This window comes from Gymnodraco acuticeps, unplaced genomic scaffold, assembly GCF_902827175.1.
Source record: "Gymnodraco acuticeps unplaced genomic scaffold, fGymAcu1.1, whole genome shotgun sequence".
Classification (NCBI taxonomy): domain Eukaryota; kingdom Metazoa; phylum Chordata; class Actinopteri; order Perciformes; family Bathydraconidae; genus Gymnodraco; species Gymnodraco acuticeps.
Genome location: NW_022992252.1, coordinates 98,388 through 118,977, shown reverse-complemented (window position 1 = coordinate 118,977; position 20,590 = coordinate 98,388). Strand labels below are relative to the sequence as shown.

The 20,590-nt window shown below is 45.6% G+C and overlaps 1 protein-coding gene across 1 annotated transcript in view; it reads left to right on the top strand.

The window, feature by feature from the left end:
- The window catches only part of chd7 (chromodomain helicase DNA binding protein 7), a 92,736-nt gene extending 72,576 nt beyond the window's left edge, over positions 1-20,160 (top strand). Inside the window, 18 exon segments of the mRNA XM_034206876.1 lie at positions 5-132; positions 3,479-3,568; positions 5,759-5,862; positions 7,574-7,703; positions 8,014-8,120; positions 9,995-10,236; positions 10,238-10,419; positions 10,526-10,734; positions 10,854-11,807; positions 12,043-12,209; positions 14,828-15,082; positions 15,540-15,704; positions 15,788-16,021; positions 16,106-16,321; positions 16,467-16,607; positions 16,696-16,800; positions 16,953-17,133; positions 17,542-20,160. Coding sequence (XP_034062767.1) covers positions 5-132; positions 3,479-3,568; positions 5,759-5,862; positions 7,574-7,703; positions 8,014-8,120; positions 9,995-10,236; positions 10,238-10,419; positions 10,526-10,734; positions 10,854-11,807; positions 12,043-12,209; positions 14,828-15,082; positions 15,540-15,704; positions 15,788-16,021; positions 16,106-16,321; positions 16,467-16,607; positions 16,696-16,800; positions 16,953-17,133; positions 17,542-18,494 — 4,563 coding nt within the window. The 3' untranslated portion in view covers positions 18,495-20,160.
- Positions 20,161-20,590: the final 430 nt, after the last annotated feature.

The window sequence follows — 20,590 nt, the reverse complement described above, 5'->3', positions numbered from 1 at the left end:
GAAGGGCAAGAAGGGAAAGCCTGCGGCTCCGACTCCGCAGACGCCAAGAGCTGATTGGCTGGCCAGCTGCAACCCTGACCACATCCTGCAGGAGGACAGCTACAAGAGACATCTGAAACACCACTGTAACAAGTAGGGCTTTCTCACACAAACACACCTGAAATGGACACATTCCCTCTGTATCTGTGGGAGCCATTAACAGTTTATGGAAGGATGACAGATTAAAAACCGTGATGGATTCCAAACTAATGCTTCAGGCTTTAAACCAGGACATGGATACAATGTGATCAGCTCTACAACCGTAAATAGAACTTTAACAGCCCAAGCAGCCTCCCGTCTTCCTCCTCACACCAGTGGTGGGAAGTACATTTGCTCAAGTATTGTCCTTTGACACATTTGTACTTTATTTGAGTATTTCCATTTTATGGTCGGTCAAATGTCGTACTTTTCACTCCACTACATTTATATAACTCTGTTACTAGTTACTTTGTACATATACTGTCACATATATTCTGATGTGGTATAATGCAGCACTGTACTGTATCATTTGGTTCACATTGACCAACTACAATACTGAAATGCTGTTGCATGTATAAAAAAAAGCACAATATAATAGCCATAATAATATAATACTGTGAAAAGAGCCATTGTGCATAGAAAGTACTTTCACTCTTGATGGACATTTTCGATTATTATACTTCTGTACTAAATATTATTCTGAAACTCATTTGTGTGCACAATGAGTACTTTTACTTTTGAAACATTTTGTAATCAAGACTTAGCAGTGAAGTATTTTGAGACCATAGTATTTGTACTTGTACTTAAGTAAAGGAATACTTCCAACACACACAGGTTTGTTGAGTGGTCAGCTCTCTCTCTCCTGTTGTCAGGGAGATATGCTTCAATTCTAAGATTATTTTTTTCCTTCTTGAGGGGGAAGTTTGTTTGTTTGTGTGCGTCTGGCCGTGTGCCAGGCCAGGTGCTAGGCAGGCAGACCTGTTGGAAGTGGGGGAAAGACGTGTATACACACACACACACACACACACACACACACACTTGGGGGTGATTATGTGGTGCCATCTGCTAGGCTGGAGCACAGCGTTGTGTGGCTAATCAGGCCTGGCACATTGATGGATGAGCTCACAGCCTGCCAACAGACACACATACACGGCAACATTCAATGCCATTGATGCACACACACACACACACACACACACACACACACACACACACACACACACACACACACACACACACACACACACACACACATTCATTGCAGAATGAGTTGCAAGTGACAGTCTTCATACCCTTCCCCCGTCTGCGCTGCCTCTCCAAACTTACTGTTCCCTCCAGCACCGCTCTGTCCTTTCAATTCTTCCCCCCTCTGCTCCTCCCACTTACCCCCCCACCCTCTTTCCCTCTGTTTTCTGCCCCAAACACAGCTATTGGCATGAAATCCTGGTGACAAATGTTTACAGTGAAGCAGATCTCCCAGATAGCAGCTTTTCCAATGTCACAAGTTCAGATGTGACTGTCACTGTTGAGCCATGACTGAAGTGATTCATTTCACTGAAGGACACACTGTGACCGCCAACATCTGTCATTGATATCAACAGAAGATGACCATCCCTTAGAAAGCAGTTGTAAAGAAAAAAAACCTGAAATGCAGTAATGAGTTATAGGACATTTTCCATCTCAAATGTGTTCAGTGCTCCTGCAGACTGCACATAGACAGCAGTATACCGCTGTATTCGTACTTTTACAAACCCATTTCTTAGAGGATTAGATCATGATTGAATCTACACTAGAGGATCTTCAAGGCAAGGCAAGTTTATTTATATAGCACTTTTCAACACAAGGCAATTCAAAGTGCTTTACAAAAAATGAAAGACATTAAGAAAATGGCATTTAAAATCAGTCATTAAAAAGAAAAGATAATAAAATAAACATTAAAAAGAAAAAATACATGGATAAAAGTTACAGTGCAGTCTAAAATATGAATAGTTCAATTAAACATTAAAAGAAAAAGTACATGGATAAAAGTTACAGTGTAGTCTAAGATGTGAATAGTTCAATTAAAAGCAGCGACAAAAAGAAAAGTCTTCAGCCTGGATTTAAAAGTAGTCAGAGTTGCAGCGGACCTGCAGGTTTCTGGGAGTTTGTTCCAGATATTTGGAGCATAATAACTGAATGCTGCTTTACCATGTTTAGTTCTGACTCTGGGGACAGAAAGCTGACCAGTCCCTGAAGACCTGAGAGATCTGGATGGTTCATAATTTAGCAGGAGGTCAGAAATGTATTTTGGGCCTAAACCATTCAAGTGCTTTATAAACCAGCAGCAGTATTTAGAAATCTATTCTTTGACACACAGGAAGCCAGTGTAAAGACTTCAGAACATGAGTGATGTGATCCACTTTCTTAGTGTTAGTGAGGACTCGAGCAGCGGCGTTCTGAATCAGCTGCAGCTTTCCTAATAGATTTTTTAGTGAGACCCGTGAAGACACCATTGCAGTAGTCCGAGTCTACTGAAGATAAAAGCATGGACAAGTTTTTCCAAATCCTGCTGTGACATTAGTCTTTTAATCCTAGATATGTTCTTTAGGTGATAGTAGGCTGATTTAGTAACAGTTTTAATGTGACTGTTGAAACTCAGGTCAGAGTCCATGACTACACCTAGATTTCTGGCTTTATCTGTTGTTTTGAACATTGCACACTGAAGCTCAGCGCTAACTTTATACGTTCTGACTTGGCTCCAAAAACCATTACCTCAGTTTTATCTTTGTTTAATTGGAGAAAGTTCTGACACATCCAGTCATTGATTTGTTCAATGAACTTACTCAGTGTTTGAATTGGAGCATAGTCTCCTGGTGAAATTGTTACGTAAATGTGTGTGTCATCTGCATAGCTATGGTAACTTATTTTGTTGTTCTTCATTATCTGAGCCAGTGGTAGCATGTAGATGTTAAAGAGAAGAGGCCCCAAGATGGAGCCTTGAGGAACCCCACATGTCATATTTGTCAACTCAGATGTGTATTTACCTATAGAAACAAAGTTGTTTCTGTCCTTTAAGTAGGATTCAAACCAATTCAGAACTGTTTCCGAAAGTCCCACCCAGTTTTCCAGTCGGTCTAGTAATATGCTGTGGTCAACAGTGTCAAACGCAGCACTGAGATCTAATAATACTAACACTGAAGTTCTGCCACTGTCTGTGTTTAAGTGGATGTCATTAAAGACCTTTACAAGAGCAGTCTCAGTGCTGTGGTTTGGACGAAAGCCTGACTGGAACACATTCAAGGGTCAGAATAACCTCTGAAAGCATAAGAAATCTGAAAATAATCTTTAAAAGATTCTGATGGTCATCTTTAACGCATTACCTCAGAAAATGTGTTTATTTTGATTAAGTTGTCATTAAAACAATTGTTGTTTTTGTTTCTGTGTTGAACAACATTTGAACCAGCATGACTTTATTTTGCAGGGTGCTGCTGAGGGTGAGGATGCTGTACTATCTACGTCAGGAAGTCATCGGCGATCAGGCCGAACGCATTCTGGAAGGAGCTGACTCCAGGTCAGTAAACCTTCTTCCTCTTGGTTTGTCCCAGAAAGTATTGCATGCTATAGAGCACTGATTCCAACATGATTCTGCCTCTTCTCTCTTAACCTTCATTCCTTTTCTTTGTTTCTCAAGCTCTCTACTCAGTTGCTTTTCTGATCTAAACAACATGCTTGTGTGTTCCACTCAGAACACCTGCTAATTCATTCAACATTTTCTAATAAGAACTAGTTACTCCAGATCAGCTTAAATGCTTGTACGTTCTGCATCTCCAAATGAATTCCAACCCCAAAAAGAGCTCATCGACCCCCGTTTGCAGCCAGTTGTTTCTTTGATGACATCTTTCTGTGTTTACAGTTCATAGAAAGGCTTTTATGTATTGGATGCATCATGAAAGCCACTTCATAGATGGATGAGTGATGAATTATTACTAAAGTGTATTTGTGCTTGTTCCAGTGGCCTCTTTGGCACAGTTCTTTATATTCTGACAGATGCAACACACTTTGTTATCTGGGGGAAATTAGCTTTTTTACCAGCTTTGACCCATTTACAGGTTTCTTTCCTTCACATTTTGACAAGCTACTGCTTATTAGCATTTTGCACGAGGCTTTGCAGTGCAAGGTTGTAGATGTGAAGGTTAACTCTACGGTTTCCTTCACCTCGTTCTGACAACTCCTTCGCTGCTCCCTCCATCTTCCCTCCATCACACTTTCCCTGCCATCTGTCTGTCCCTCTCTGCAGTCCACTTCAGTCTCTCATCACCTCCCATCCCCCGCTCATCACCCTTTCACCCAGATGTGATTGCATTCATAATGTGGAGCACGTGCACTTCATGTTGATCTCTCCCACTCCCTCCTCCCTCTCTGTGGCTACTGTGACAGACCCCTGTATGTGTCTGTGTGTGTGTGTGTCAGCGCATGCCAGACGTGAGCATACGGGGTACCATCATGCCAACATATGCCAGGGGGATTTAGCCTGCCAGTCTTGGCCCAGGCGTGCGCGTGTGGCCATGCTGCTGTTTGCAGAGATAAGGGAGCGTTTCTCCCCTCCTCCTGTCACCCTCTGTCTTTCTGCTTCCATTGTGCCCCTTCTTTTCCCAACTTGGTGGAAACACACCACTTTTCCTCCACTCCATAATGGAAAATTGTTTTTTGGTGCAACCACATTTCATCCAGCCTGCAAAAACCTTGCTCATTATAACTATTCTAGGTTTGTCATTTACATGCATAAAGAGTACAACAAATAATAATTGGACTGTTGTAATTATTTAAAAACCGCTTGTAAGCATAAAGTTTAGGTACTGCGTCAGGGGTCTCCATATATTTCTCTCAAGGTTATATCAATTAAATGGAGAACAATTAAGACCATGGGGGAGAATATTGGTAGCATCTTACCTGGAAGGCTGTGAAGAGAACAGTATGTCAAAATAGGAGCACTCCGCTGATGTAGCATTGCACACATGACGTTGTTGACTCACAATGGACAGTTTTTAAAGTGGATAGACGAGAGCCACAAATATATGCTAGCAACAGCTAATTTAGCATGGAGCACAAACGGAGATGGGGCAGTGGGCTACGGACTGTCCTGTGCAATTCCCTCTTCATTTTCAAACATGATGTTTTAAGAGCCAACACTGAGGCACACAGTGATCCCACTTCCCACAGCTCCCTCTGGAGTCACATTTCAAATGGTTGATACAAATAAAATCATATTAGTAATGGTCATATTTGAAGTGAAGTAATGCATGACCACTGCTTTTGTAAAGATCTGGATGAACATTATAGTAATTTCCAGATTTCCATGGTAAGAAAACAGACCGCAGCAATCAGTCATTCCTGTTTAGATCAATCATTTTTCATGCATTTTATTTCACTGACTGCTCATTCAAATGTGTTGATTTTTTCAGAACCTGGACATACTTTGAGGGTATCGAATGTGCAGTTGAACATGTGAACTAAAGAAAACCATAATTAGAATGCAACCAGATAACTCTGTGTGCACATGAACATTTTGGGTATTCGTTTTTATCTTCGGCTGACAGCTTTTACAATCTGATTACATCACAAATGACTCGTAATCTTATTTCAGCCCTTCCCTTCCCTTTTTTCTTTTTCCCTCTTCGGTTAAAAATGGCGCACCAAAGCAGATTGAACATGGACCAACAGTTTAGTTCTGGTATCAGTGATGTGTGTGTTTGTGCCACAGTGAGCTGGATATCTGGATTCCGCAGCCGTTCCACGCCGAGGTCCCGGCTGACTGGTGGGACAGCGAGGCCGACAAATCCCTGCTGCTCGGTGTCTTCAAACACGGTGAGAAACACACACAACCACATCCTGTATGTACACATCCACGTCTCCCAACGGCAGCCATACATGGCAAATACAAAATGAACATCACACACACACATTCTCCAGTGGCTTCCAACCCAGTCAACATCACGCAAGCATCATCATTCAAACTGGGCGAGGGCACAAACACACACAAACACATCCCACCCACTTCTGCTGCCACTGGTTGATTGGTGTTGCTATGGCGATAGCAACACGCAGCTGGCAGGCTCAGTGTGTTATCGTCAGTGTGATTGATTGTGTGTGTGTGTGTGTGTGTGTACTCTTTGCAGTTTGTTACAGGTGTAAATGATACAAAGCATGAAAACAAAGCTCTTTCTAAAGTTAAAATAACATATTTATCTCCATTTACTGTTAACCTGCTAACTTGTATCAGCCCCCCCCCCCCATAAATGTGACTCCCAGTGTCTGTAAGTTGTGGCTTGAGACCCTCATTCATATTATTTTGTCATTGTTCCATCATTGCCACCCTCTATGATTCAATTAGGACGCACAGTAATACAAAAGGGGTTCACCCATAGTTAATCATAATCCTTATTCACTAGGGAGGTCCTTTGGGTGGAGGAGGGCTGACACACACACAGAAAAGTGTGTGTGTCAGCCCTGTAAAGGCCCCCGATGAGTTGTGAGGGGAATAAGGACGGAGTGAAGGGAGTAAGGCTTCTGTTTTGATTTCCTCTCCTTTTTCCCCTCCCTTTTTTTCCCTCCCTCTCACCTGCTCTTCAGATGTTCCTCATTCCTTCAAATGGTTTCTCTCCCCCCTCCCTCCCTCCCTCCCTCCCTCCCTCCCTCCCTCCCTCCCTCCCTCCCTCCCTCCCTCCCTCCTTCTCTCCCCCCTCCTCCTTCTCCTCCCCCCCTCCCTCCCTCCTCCTTCTCTCTCCCCCCTCCCTCCCTCCTCCTTCTCTCCCCCCTCCCTCCCTCCCTCCTCCTTCTCTCCCTCCCTCCCTCCTCCTTCTCTCCCCCCCTCCCTCCTCCTTCTCTCCCCCCCTCCCTCCTCCTTCTCTCCCCCTCCCTCCTCCTTCTCTCCTTCACTGTGTCTCAGTAGGATCTGCACATTCTAATCTGTTCTGCTCGAATGCCCCTAACGGACAAACACACATACAGTTCCTCACACCCACTAGCTCACTTTCACACACGCCATGCCACACACACTTTTTCCACTTTCTTCTCTCTACCTCTCTCTGACACAAATGAGCACCTGCAGGCTTACTTGGATAAGCACACGCATGTACAGAATGTAGGCTCGCGTGTATACACACACACACACACACACACACACACAGGCGGGATGTCTGTCTTGTCAGCAGCTGGCTCCTGGGGTCTGCCCTTCTGCTGCTGTTTTTGTCTCCTCCTTCATTTCAGTGTGTGTGTGTGTGTGTGTGTGTGTGTGTGTGTGTGTGTGTGTGTGTGTGTGTGTGTGTGTGTGTGTGTGTGTGTGTGTGTGTGTGTGTGTGTGTGTGTGTGTGTGTGTGTGCCTTCTCTCTAGGAGTTTGCCTGCCTGTGTGTGTTGACCTGTAACTGTTTTGAGTCTCCTTGATTTCCTGCCTGGTTACTGATTAAAGCCCCCTGCACCTAAACACAGTTCAAAGTTAAAGCCTTTTATTGTCATTATACAAAAAATACAAACATGGATTCCACGCCTCTGTGTTCATCTTCTCCTCTTGCTCTTCAGGCTATGAGAAGTACAACTCGATGCGAGCGGACACCACCCTGTGTTTCTTGGAGAGGGTGGGCATGCCGGATGCCAAGGCCATCGCAGCGGAGCAGAGGAGCTCTGACATGATGACAGATGGTGTGGATGGGTAAGAGAGCAGCCTTTACTCAGCCCTGCTTTTATTCTTCCATCTCTGTGATTTGTCCCATTTTAACAGCAGTTCAAACTGCTCCTAGCTTATATGAAGGTTTTATCAGTTTCTATACTTAATTACTTTGAAATATAACTGTCAGGGATTTAATTTCACCAAATACCTTAATGGTGATTGGAAAAAACTTAAGTTAAACTTGATCCTTATTTTGATTTATATCTTAATTTTTCAACTAATTCCAATATTCCCTTTCCTCTTCTTTGTGTTATATTGGAAGTTAAAATTAGCCATTCTCTTGTCTCTACAGCGAGGATGAGGATCCTGAGTACAAGCCCCTGCGTATGCCTTTTAAAGATGACATGGATGACTTCACCAACTCCCCCCTGGATGACACAGTGGAAGGGGACGCTGAAGGTAAGCTTTGAGTACACCCAGAGGCAGGCACGAACTTCTAACTAGGGGTGCACCGAATGGGAAATTCTTTGCCGAAACCGATACCGAAAATAGGAAACAGTTGGCCGAATGCCGAAAGGCCGAAAATGATTAATAGAAATATATATATATATATAATGTATACATTTTTTACCAATGTTGTTCAGCTACCTGATTATGGAAATAGACATGATTATGGCAAAACTTAACTTAAATAATAATCACTATTATGGGTCCATAAAACATTTATTCAGCACTTTTGAATGCATACAGTACATTTATATATGTCATGTATTATTGCTAAAAAACATTATATCGCAGTCTTAGTGTCGCCAACTCGTTTCTAATATGCAAAGACAACAAATGCGTCTATGATGTATTTCGATCAGACGAGATCTCTCTCCCCGTCTGTGTGCGAGGGGGCGGGGCAGTTTACACACACTCAGCTGCTACATGCAGCGGAGCACACTGCGGAGATGGCGGAGAGAACGCGCTCCGAGGTGTGGTTAAACTGTACCCGTCTCGATGTGGAGAATACTTGTTACCATAAGTGCAATAAGAGTTTAGCATGTAAGCACGAGCAATTTGTCTAAACATTTAGAAAAAGTGCACCGCATGCAGACGGAGGAATGTACCGGGTTCGACCGTCTTTCTAGCAGCTCTGTAGCCCCGTCCACGAGTAAGGTTTCCACGTCAGGTGTTATGTATGCTAGCAGCAACACACGGAGTTAACTACATTATACAAACATGGGTTAATGATTAGAGGAAACTGAGTTATTTAGTTTGTTAAAATTTCAGCTATTCTGTTTACAGTTCTGTCATCACATTATTTAATACGATTTGTTAAAGGCTCAGGGCAATCTCGATGACAAAGGTCAATGTTCCCCCCCCCCCTGTGAGCCAGCCGCGAGCATGGTCGCCGCGTCTTTATTACGTCATCACAACAACACGTTCTGCTCAACAACACTGTTCTGACATTCGGTGATATTTTTTCGGTGCTAAAACCCTTTCGGCCGAAAGCCGAAAGGGCCTTTTTAACCATTTTCGGCCGATAATTTTCGGTGGCCGAATATTCAGTGCATCCCTAGTTCTAACAGCAGAATCATTTAAGCTTTCTATAAGCAGAAGTTCAGAAGGCTCTTGAGTAAAGCAAACTGTGAAATCTTCTTTTAACACCGTCCCAAAGAGCCCTGTAAAACCATGAAAGATCTCACCAACCCATTCACATCCTCAGTGTGTTTGAAAAAAACAAAAAGTAGAAAAAATATGTTGTTTTGTATGCCTTTTCCGTCATAGCACATAAAACACAGGCTCTTTGCTGCGTGCTTTACAATGAAGCCTAAAATGTATAAGAAGTGATGGAATAATATCACTGTTTGGCATCACAGCACCGTTATTAAAGTGTCTCTGGCATTAGACAGGTGATGTTAGCTGTAGATGTACTGATTCCACCCAATATCTGCGATAATAAAAAAACAACGGGAAAACGTATGAGGCTGGTCTTAGAAATGGGAAACAACAGCTAACGGAAGGTCATTAAATGTAAGGTAAAAACAAACGGCATCACTCTATACCTGGTTAGTGTTGCCTCACTTTATATAAGTGTGTGGTAGCGTACTAGTCACTTTGCTCAGCGCCCCCGCCTCCAATACCCGTCAAATACCAATAATGAAATAACTCAGGCCATCATCGGAGTGGGGCCAGATAAGAACGAGTGTTCAGGGCCAAGAGACTTTGGTGGTAACAGGAATAACCGGTGCTTAATCGGGCACTAGCTCCGAACTGGCCCTGGAACTGCTTTGGTGGTAAAGGGGCAAGTGTGGTTCCTGACTGTGTTCCTCTCTTCTCTCATGCAGCTAAATCAGGTGAGAATGGTCAAAGTGGACCTGCTCTGGGCGGAGCTTCGGGCTCCAACGAGCGACTCTATTGGCCGGCTGCCTCGGCTCTGACTGCCCGTCTGCGCCGCCTCATCACGGCCTACCAGCGCTCCAACCGCAGGGAGCAGCTCCGCCAGGAGGCCGTCAACCGGCCCGACGGGCGCAGGCGGCGGCGCAGGGACTTCCTGCCTGCCATCGGCATGGTTACCGACACAGGAGGAGGGGGGGGCAGCCTATATCCAAGATGGAGCAGGGGTGTTCATGACCGAAGGAAGCCCGTATATGGCTAAAGGAAGTGCCTACTTTGCCAAAGGTGGGCAGTTCATGGCAGAGGCGTCACCGGTGATGACTGCCAGCTCCCTGATGCCTGATGGAGCCATGTACTACAAGGAGAGGAGACAAAGGTGGGGCTCATTTAACGTTGCTTGTACAGGAATGGTGTTAAAGAACTGTACCAACACACGTATTTATTTTGTAAATGGACCTTTGCTCACACGTTTTCTCTATCAGATGGACTCGTCGTGAGGAGGCAGATTTCTACCGTGTGGTGTCCACCTTCGGGGTTGTCTTTGACACTCAGCGTCAGAAATTCGACTGGGCTCAGTTCAGGGCCTTTGCTCGACTGGACAAGAAAACAGATGAGAGCTTGGAGAAATATTACTACTCGTTCATTGCCATGTGTAAGCGGGTCTGCAGAATGCACAACAAGAGTGAAGCGCGTAAGTTACTGTGACACAGAAACAAATGTATTTCACCTCTAAATAACAGCTGTGTGGTTGAAGTTTGTTTGAGTACTAGGGTCAAATTGTCAAATTGATTCTGTATTTTACCTCCTCAGAACTCCCAGACCCCACCCTGATCATCGACCCGATCACAGAGGAGCGCGCCTCCCGCACCCTGTACCGCATCGAGCTGCTGCGGCGCATCCGGGAACAGGTCCTCCCCCACCCGCTGCTCTCTGAGCGCCTCAAGCTCTGCCAGTCCTCCCCTGACCTCCCGGAGTGGTGGGAGAGCGGCCGCCATGACCACGACCTCATCCTGGGGGCCTCTAAGCACGGAGTCAGTCGCACAGATTATCACATTCTAAACGACCCCACCTTGGCCTTCCTGGATGCTCACCAGCGTTCCACCAGCCAGAGAGGGGGAGTCAAGGGAGAGACCACCAAAGCGGGGATGGGAGCACCGGACACTACCGGACCTCTCCTCACCTCTGACGAGCTGGCCAGCGCCGCAGCAGCTGCGACGATTGCTATGAATGCAGCTAAAGAAGAGGAGGAGGAGGAGGAAGAAGGGAAGGAGGTGAAGACGGAGGTCAAAATGGAAATGGAAACGGAGCAAGGAGACGCTAACAACATTCCATGTATTAAGACTGAAGCTCCTGAGGAGCAGAAGGAAAATGAGGCAGAGGTCAGAGAAGGGAAAGATGACATTGCTGCGTCGCCGAAAGAGGAGGATAAGTCCCAGCCCAAAGTAGAAGAGGAGGAGCAGGAAGAGCTGGAAGAGGAGCCCAGTGCAGAGGGAGAGAAGAGTTCCAAACCAGCAGAGGACAAAGAAGAGGAGGTACCAGAAGACAAGAAGAGTCTGACTCCTGCTGACTCTCCCACCGCTGAGCTCACAGAACACCCCCCCTCCTCTCCTAAAGCACAACCCGACCACAAACCTGCAGAGACCGAGGTGAACCCAGAGTCTCCTAAATCTCCAAAGTCAGCTGACCCAGAGAAAAGCCCAGAGGACGAGGAGGAAGAGAGGATGGATGAAGATGACAAATCGGAGAAATCCTCTCAGGCTGAAGGTACTGGAACATGCATTTCTCTGACTGGAGGTGTGTTCATTGTTTGTCATGTTTACCACAGGGATGATGACAGTTCTACATGTAGCTCTAACACACTTACCTACCTCTACTCTTGTTTATGATTATCCCATTGGGGTTGTCGTTCTCCAAAAATGAATTTTGAGCCCCTTCATATGTTTTGAAAACCCTCTTTTTAATGTAGAGTGGCAGCCTAACTTTCCCTCTGTCAACACAGTGAGCGCTGCATCAGAGCAGAAGAACTTTGATGAGGAGAGCATTGCCTCTCTGAGCACGTCTGCCCAGAACGAAACCAGAGATGGCTTCTGCCCCGACGACCTGCCGGAGACCACAGCACTGCACGCCTTACAGGAGCGCGCCTACGCCTTCTCATTCTGGCCCAAGGTGAGTCCAATTATAGCCAGACAAATAAAGAACATCCAAAAAAGGCTGCATGATTATCATACTGTCATCATTTGATAACTCCAGTTGTTTCTACTGTTTTACAATCTGAAACATGGCTGCTCATGTTTCAGATTACATCACAGCGTTATGGATTAGTGATTTCAGTCATCAACAACTCTGAGGGAGATTTTCTGGTATTTTATAGACTGAAACAATCAGAAGCAGATTGATCCTTTATAGCAGGGGTCGGCAACAGGCGGTCCGGATCCGGACCCAGACGCCGACCTATACGGACCCGGACCTATGATCAATACATTAATAGGGGATTTTTCGGCGCCTCCCGCTTTTGTAACGCTGATTAGGGGTGACTTGTGTAATTCGTGGAGAACCGAAGAGTTTTCATTTTGGTGGGGGGGAGTCCGTCCGTCAGTCCGACTGACGGACAGCTTCTCACTTTAAAAAAGAAGAAGAAATCTAGACCGCAAAAATAATTAAACAAGCGAGTACCTGTTTTTCCTGGCCAAGGACAGGTTCCTTGAACACAACACGAGCGTACCGTGTCTTCACGTGGTATGTCTCGTCTGAAAGGAGTGCTGACAGAGAGCACCGGAACGCCGCTCCAGCTCTTCAAATATTGCAATACCCATAAGGAGCCGTACACATGCCGCAGTGTTTGCGTGGCTGTGTCTTTAGTTGTAAGCACAGTGGCGATCTGTTGTTATTAGCATCTGGTTAGCTAGCTATGCTAACGAATTTAAAGAGCTTTTCTACAACCAGGTGGAAGAGAGCTCTCTCCTGAGAGGCTCAAATAACCTCAGCTCAGTGAGGTTAAGGCACACCTTGATATGATCAATATAGTTATTAATGAGACTAAATGAAAAACAGGTATAAAATACTATATGACAGTAACAAAAAAGTTGTTAACAATAACAAGAATAGAGTTTAAAAGGGGAGTGATTTGTAAAATATCCAAAAAGAAAAATATGCTTACAGTTCTGTTTCATATGGGTGTTGAGAGATGTATCCATAGATCTCTTAATGTTGCTCTCAAAGTGTACTAGATTGATGCTTTTAACTTCAATATTTAAAAACAAATCTTCCTGGGGGAGCATTCCCCCGGACCCCCCTAGAGGAGGTTAGGTCCCCCCCCTCCCCCCCCACTTAAATCATGTTCACATAGTAGGATACTAAATACATTTGCACACATCTTGTGTCCATATCTTTCTGTTGTGGTGGTCATGCCACACCGTGCACATGCATGCGCGAGTCATGGTGAGATATCTGGATTAAGAAGTTGCTTTTTCTTTGCACAGCATGAAAGAAAGGCCAACTGAATGGGCTGTGATTTTAGTTTTTTTAAGCAGAGGTTGAGTTCAATCATTTGTACGGCCCTCGGAGGATGTTGTAAAAATTGAAAGGAAAAAGGTTCCCCACCCCTGCTGTAAATAATAATAAAAACCCTTGATTTTTAACTTAACATCTCTGTCTCCTATTGATCTGAGTATATTATAAAGAACAGTTAATTGAAGCATTATAGCTCAGGGCTTTGTCAGATGGTATATTACGCAGTTTTTTTCCTGCTTCGAATAGTGCTCTCTTTTTTCACCATACCTGTGTTTGCATCACTGAAACCAATGAGCACCTGCATGTGTGAGAGAATGGCCCTGACTCCATGTCAGCCCAGATTTACAAACTCCTGGCAGGACAAGCTCCAGCTCAATTCTCACACTGAATTTAAAAAAAGTGAGTGAGGGACTGCAATATAAGAGGGAAAGAAAGAGAAACTTTAAAACTGTTCAATTGTTATGATGTAAAGACTGATATTGTTCTATAATCGGCTGAAACTGTTAAGTCATGATGTGAAACGGTTAACAAAGACAAAGGGAAACTCAAGCTGCTGCTACACTTTATTTTATTTATCTAAAATTAAGCACTTTTAAGATGCACATATTTTCAAAAGCTATTTTATTTATTTTCTCTATTTTATTTTTAAATGCAGCCCGAGAGGAACATTACACATATCCACAGTATTTACTGTATATCTGTAGAGTTCAATGTTAATTCATAATACATGTTGTTGTTTTTTACTATTTGATTGGCAGTCAGTTGTTGATTACATGCAGACGTTGATAAAGCTACAGGCTACTTCAATATATATCACACTAATTCATAAAGCAAGTTAGACATTTTGAAGTTCCGGACCTTTGCATGGGGACATTTTCTCTAACTGGACCTCGTTGAATTTTAGTTGAATACCCCTGCTTTATAGAAACAAATACTCTCAGAAACAGGAAGATTCTACCCTCTGAGGGTTTTATGTGGAACATCTGTTCAGTGAGTGCTGAGTTCCAGAGAGTAGCTCAACAGTGATTGTAGATATGGCAATATTGAAGCCACTGGCATTAGCTTAAATGATATAAGTGCAATATAAGCCTATAGTATTACTGCACTGTTTAAGAAAAGCTCTAGTGCTGGATATGAACAGTCATATCACAGCTTCAGACCATAACTGCATGTGTTCGCTTGTATCCAGAACTAATAAACCATTTGTAGACTTCAAGATGATGCAACATGGTATACTGTTACTGTATACTCTAATCAGCTCTCTGCCCCCCCAGGACCGGCTGATGATCAACAGGATGGATAACATCTGTGAGACTGTCCTGAAGGGCAAGTGGCCTGTCAACAGACGCCACATCTTCGACTTCCCCGGCAACCTGTTGCCAGGGCAGGGCTCCGCCCTCCCCACAGCGGCCGCCGCCACAGTGACAGAGAGCCCGCTGCAGAGGCCGAGCCTCGCCGAGCTCACCATGGCCGGCATCCACACACCGTACAGCGGGAGCGAGGACAAAACACTGTCGCCACAGTTTCATGTGAGTGCCACTCACATCGGTTTATTATGAAAAATATATATATTCAAAACCTTGTTTATAACTTGTCACTTTTAAGCTTTATAAGAAAACATTTACATTATTGATCCCCATTTTGGAATATTTTATGCAAGGCATTGTATATATACATAATGTGAAAATAAAAGCAGAAAAATATACAAACACAAAATTATAAACATCTCAAAATAGAACTAAAATATGTTGACAGTGAACTATAAAAATATGTAGACTATCTGTGAAATAAACACTTTGGAGGGCCATATTACAGCAGGATTTTATTTATTTTAATTGTGTAAGTAATAACATATTAATGATAGAGTTTGAGGATCAGTTAGAAACTTAAACCTAATGCTGCGCTATCCTGATCTGTGCTAGTTGCTCCCAGTACTGTGACTCCTGCCCTTAGACAGATGCAGTTTAACTTCCCCTGATTTTGTAGGAGGACGCTCTCACCCTGCCTCGCCAGAGGAGGAGGAGGAGGAGGAAGATCGAGATTGAGGCGGAGCGAGCCACTAAGAGACGTAACCTGATGGAGATGGTGGCTCAGCTGAGAGAGAGCCACTCTGCCACGGACACCCAGAGCCAGGCCATAGACCTCACCAAGGTGCAGCCATCGTTCATTCATATCATGCAGAACGACAAAGAACTAATATTGTAGTCAAACTAAAACTGATGTGATGTGTTCAGGGTATGCACCATCATCATAAGGCAGCTCCCTCATTGGCCGGCTTTCCCAGCGCCCTGGCGACAAGCCCCTCCCTCAAAGCCCAGATGGAGTTGCTGCTGCAACCCCCCCCCTCTGCGCACAGAGCCAATGGTTCACTGGAGGCTGACCTGCCAATCATGAGGAGGAGGCGGGGCCGTAGGAAAAATGTTGAAGGCCTGGAGCTGCTGTTCATGGGCAACAAGAGAGCAGGAGGGGTAAGCAGTGTGTTTAACAAGCAGGACAGATTTCAGTGTTGCACAACAGTTTGTCAATGTTCCTTCTCCCCTGCTCTCCGTCAGGATGATGCTGATGGGACGAAGGCTTCAGGTGTGGAGGGGCTTCAGGATGCTGCCCGTGCCCACAGACCCGTCCCAGAGCAGAGCCCCAGTGCCAGTGCCAGGTCTCTGGCCTCTGGCAGTATGGAGGAGGAGGAGGCTGCCGTGTCCAACAAAGAGCTGGGGGAGTGGCTGAGGCAGCACCCCACCTACACCATGGACATGGCTGCTTTCACACCAGTACGGCCCCTCTTTACATTTATCCATCTTCTTCACCTTAAATCCTTTCTTAGTGTAACCAGAAGCATCATATCTGTTGTTCTCTTGCTTGCCTTTCTCAGCCTCTAGTTACTCACACCTTTGTATTTGTGTCTTCCCACAACAGAAGAGCGAGGATGTACTGCTGTCTCAGTTTTCTAAGCCCAAGCAGAAACGCCATCGCTGTCGAAACCCAAACAAGATCGACATCAACACCCTGACTGGAGAGGAGAGGGTGCCTGTGGTGAACAGACGTAACGGACGCAAGGTGCAGTGAATACCTGAGGACCACTGCCTACATGTTGAAACTGAATTGATTTTCCAAGGTAAACTCATTTCATCTTCCTCTTCCTCAGATGGGCGGGGCCATGGCTCCACCAATGAAGGAGCTTCCCCGATGGTTACTGGAGAACACGGAGTATTCCATCGCCCCTGATTGGACCGACATCGTGAAACAGTCGGTTAGTAAGAGAGATAAAACCTGTCAATAATGACTAACTGTTTATAAGAAGTCTCTGTTACACCATCTGTTTCCTGTAAGCCCTCTGAGCCCAACCCTCTCACTTTCTATGTGAGTAGTTTGTTTTCTAACCTGAGGTCCTCCTCCCTGCAGGGTTTCCTCCCAGAAGCCATGTTTGACCGTCTCCTGACCGGCCCTGTGGTCAGAGAGGAGGGCGTCCGCCGCAGAGGAAGAAGACCCAAATCTGAGATCGCCAAGGCAGCCGCAGCCGCTCAGGCTTCAGCAGCAGCTCAGGCTGCACAGGTCTCTCTGCTGTCTGCTGCCTCATCTGCAGGTACACACACACACACACACACACACACACACACACACACACACACACACACACACACACACACACACACACACACACACACACACACACACACACAGTAACCCCCTGTCATCTCTGATCAGTTAAATCACAAATTCTGTGTTGGAGTACTTGAGAGCAGTTATGATTCAAAGGCTTCCTCATCATAAGCACAGCAGCCACGGCAACAAACTAAACACTATAAGACTAGTTCAAGAAGAAACAGAGTAGAAATAAAAGACCAAGTAGTGCAAGAGAAGTAAAATAAATACAATAAGCTAAATGTTGCAGAGAAATGTGTAAGTGACCAATAAATGCAGGAGTACATGTAGAATGTTCTGAAGGGTTGTGGATGTTCCTCTGAAACTGTGTGTGTGTGTGTGTTTGTAGGAGGCATCAACCCTCTGCTGCTGAGCAGTCTGTTTGGGGGCATGGACCTGTCCTCCCTGCAGAGCCTGCAGTCTCTTCAGCTGGCTGCCGGGCTGATGGGCTTCCCCCACCCCTCAGACCCCAAGCAGGCGGCTGCCAGCGCCGCCGCCTCCATGCTGCCCCTCATGCTGCCCGGGATGGGGGGCCTGCCCAACATGGCCGCCCTCCCCAACATGTTCAGCCTGGGCGGGCTGTTTGGCGGGAACCTGGCCACGGTGGCAGCTGCCGCCGCTGCATCCAGCCCCCGCGCTGCGACGTCCCAGAACAGCAACGGAACCATGCAGGGTGAGGGGGGGGACGGAGAGGGGGAAGACTATGATGAGGAGGAGGCAGTGGAGGAGGTGGAGGCTAATAGTGAGAGAGCCGCGAAGAAGGCGAGGAAGAGGAGGAGGCGGGAGCAGGCAGGAAGTGATGTCACTGCTCAGACCCTCGCTGCTGACTCGTCAGTGGCCTCCATCAACGGGGACGCCGCCGCCTTGCTGGCTGCAGCGGGCATGTCGGCCAGCTCTCTGGCCTTCAACCCCTTCCTGCTGTCCACCATGGCCCCCGGCCTGCTCTACCCCTCCATGTTCCTGCCTCCAGGCCTGGGGGGGCTCAGCCTGCCGGGCTTCCCCTCCGCCTCCACCCTGGCCGAGCTGCAGAGCGCCATGGCTGGAGCTCTGGGGGGCAACGCCCTGACTACAACCCTCCCCAGTAACCAAGAGAGGAAGGGGGGGCTTAAAGATACTGCAGAGGAGGAGGAGGAGGAGGGGGAAGATAGTGACTTGGCTGAGGAGAAAGACGGAGTGGAGGAGGAGGATGAGCTGAGAGGAGAAGATTCAGCGCTGGAGGATGTAGGGATGGGGGAGGAGGAGGAGGAAGAGGAGGTGGGGGAGGCGGCAGGAGCATCTCCACTGAAGGACAACAGTGACTGAATAACACAGTGAACCCCCCCTCCCCCCTGCCACGTTTACACGCCTCCACCAGAAATATCCAAACTGTTATGAATCCTGTTTTTTCTCTACATTGTTGTTGATGATTTCTCACTGTTATTATTTTGACCAGGTGTATGACTATGTGTCAGAGAGTGGGGTGTGTGTGTGTGTTAAGTTAAACCTCTCTGATGGATCGTCAGGGAAAACCCTTCAGACCCTTCTCTGCCCTCAGACTTCCCATGTTCCAGCAGAGCTATGATTATTCATTATTATATTAGTATCGCTGCTGCTCTCAGACTTCACTGGTCGTTTTGCTTCCTTTAACGCCTGGACTGTTAAGTTGTTGTCGGCAGCATCGCTTCACAAAAAAACGGCATTACGTCTGACTGACAACGCTGCTGCGAGAGGAATTGTGGGTAATGGAGTTGGAACTGTTCTGTTTCAGAGCAGAGTTTTAAGTTCTCACATATCGGACCAGGTAGACTCTGAGGAGGCAGAGAAACTAGACTGGCCTAAACTCAGTCTCACACACTGACATACTGATCATAAGCCTCACACACAAACACACACACACACACTACCACCGCAGCTGTTTTCCTGTGTGTGTGTGTGCGTCACACTGAACCAATACTGTTACCAGTCCCACACTGTCAGTCTGAGTCTTTCCACCGCCGCTCCTCTTCCTGTCTCTCGGTGGGAGGCAGCCTCACGAGGACTCTGTGAATGGACGGGGGGGGGGCGGCGGCCCCGCAGGGATGTGATGTTTCAGGTTTCTTCTTTAAGGGGGCACATGGTTGAATTCTCCCGGTCGCTGCCACATTAAAAGCTTTTTGTTTTAGTTTATTTTTTTCTACATTTCCCGGTAGATTCAAAGTGCTGCTCCCTAGTGACCTTGTCTTGGAGACTTTCTGTAGTCACACACACTGACACCAGACCTGGCCTTACAGGACTGACACATTCTCCACTGAGTTGGAGATCCACACGTTTCTTTATGAAGTTGAGCTCAGTTTAAATACTTTATAAATGCAGGAGGTGCTTGATTTGTTTCCATTTCCCCAAGGCCAGTTCAAGTGTCGGAGATAAATCAAGCAACGCGAGTGGTTCACATATTTGACGATGCATTCAAACACACTGTGGTCATCTGAACATTTGCTCTCACAGCCAGCCCAGCAGACAGACAGGAAGAGCCCGGGTCCACTTCCTGTTCGGTCTAATGCTGAGACAGCAATAACCAAGGCAGCTTTTGAATGTTCCAACATCACTCTCCCAACACACACACACAAACACACACTATATGAATAACCACAAGTGTCGTATGAATAGAAAAACTAAACTGTAAATGATGACAAATACGTACTGCAATCAATTTTGTCTCACTCTGTTCCTGTTGATGCACTGGTGTTAAAGAGTTAAAATAATCAGGTACCTTTATTACTTAGCTACTTTTCTTGAAAAATGGACTTTTTGTTACTTTTAGCCAGCAAGCTGAAGAGCATTACCTCAAAATTCTTATCTAGCCTTGAAGTTTACAGACATACCATGTAAATGTTTTTTTCTCTTTTTTGGTGTTTGTCTTTTTTGTTTTTTTGGAGACATCATGTATGATGAATTGTAGCTATGATGCTTTTAATAAAAGTTAATCATGATATTCGCCTAGGAAACCAAACCGCTGTGTGATGCTCATTATTTGGTTCACTGTTCATCTGCCCCCTCTGACGCAATATGAAGTTTGTCTGGAGCCGCAAAACATATTTGATAACACCGCTAAAGGTTTATACATAGCTGTACTAAATAAACAAAAACTAGTTTGTTGCATCTGTGAACTTGTAGATCAAAAATCAAATCAAGTCTATTGCTATTTGACCTGTTGTAACATGGGAAGCAGCCCATGTTCTGGACCTCTTTCATCATTCCATTTGGGTTGTAGTTTGCTACTATAATTTCTCACAATATCTTTACATTACATGTCACTTGTTAGATGCTTTTATCCTGTGTGTGTGTGTGTGACACTGAGCAAACATAACAAGTCCCTTAACTAAGTACAATCCATTGTGAATCATCATCTGGATTTCCTACGATTTTATGAAGCATCTGAA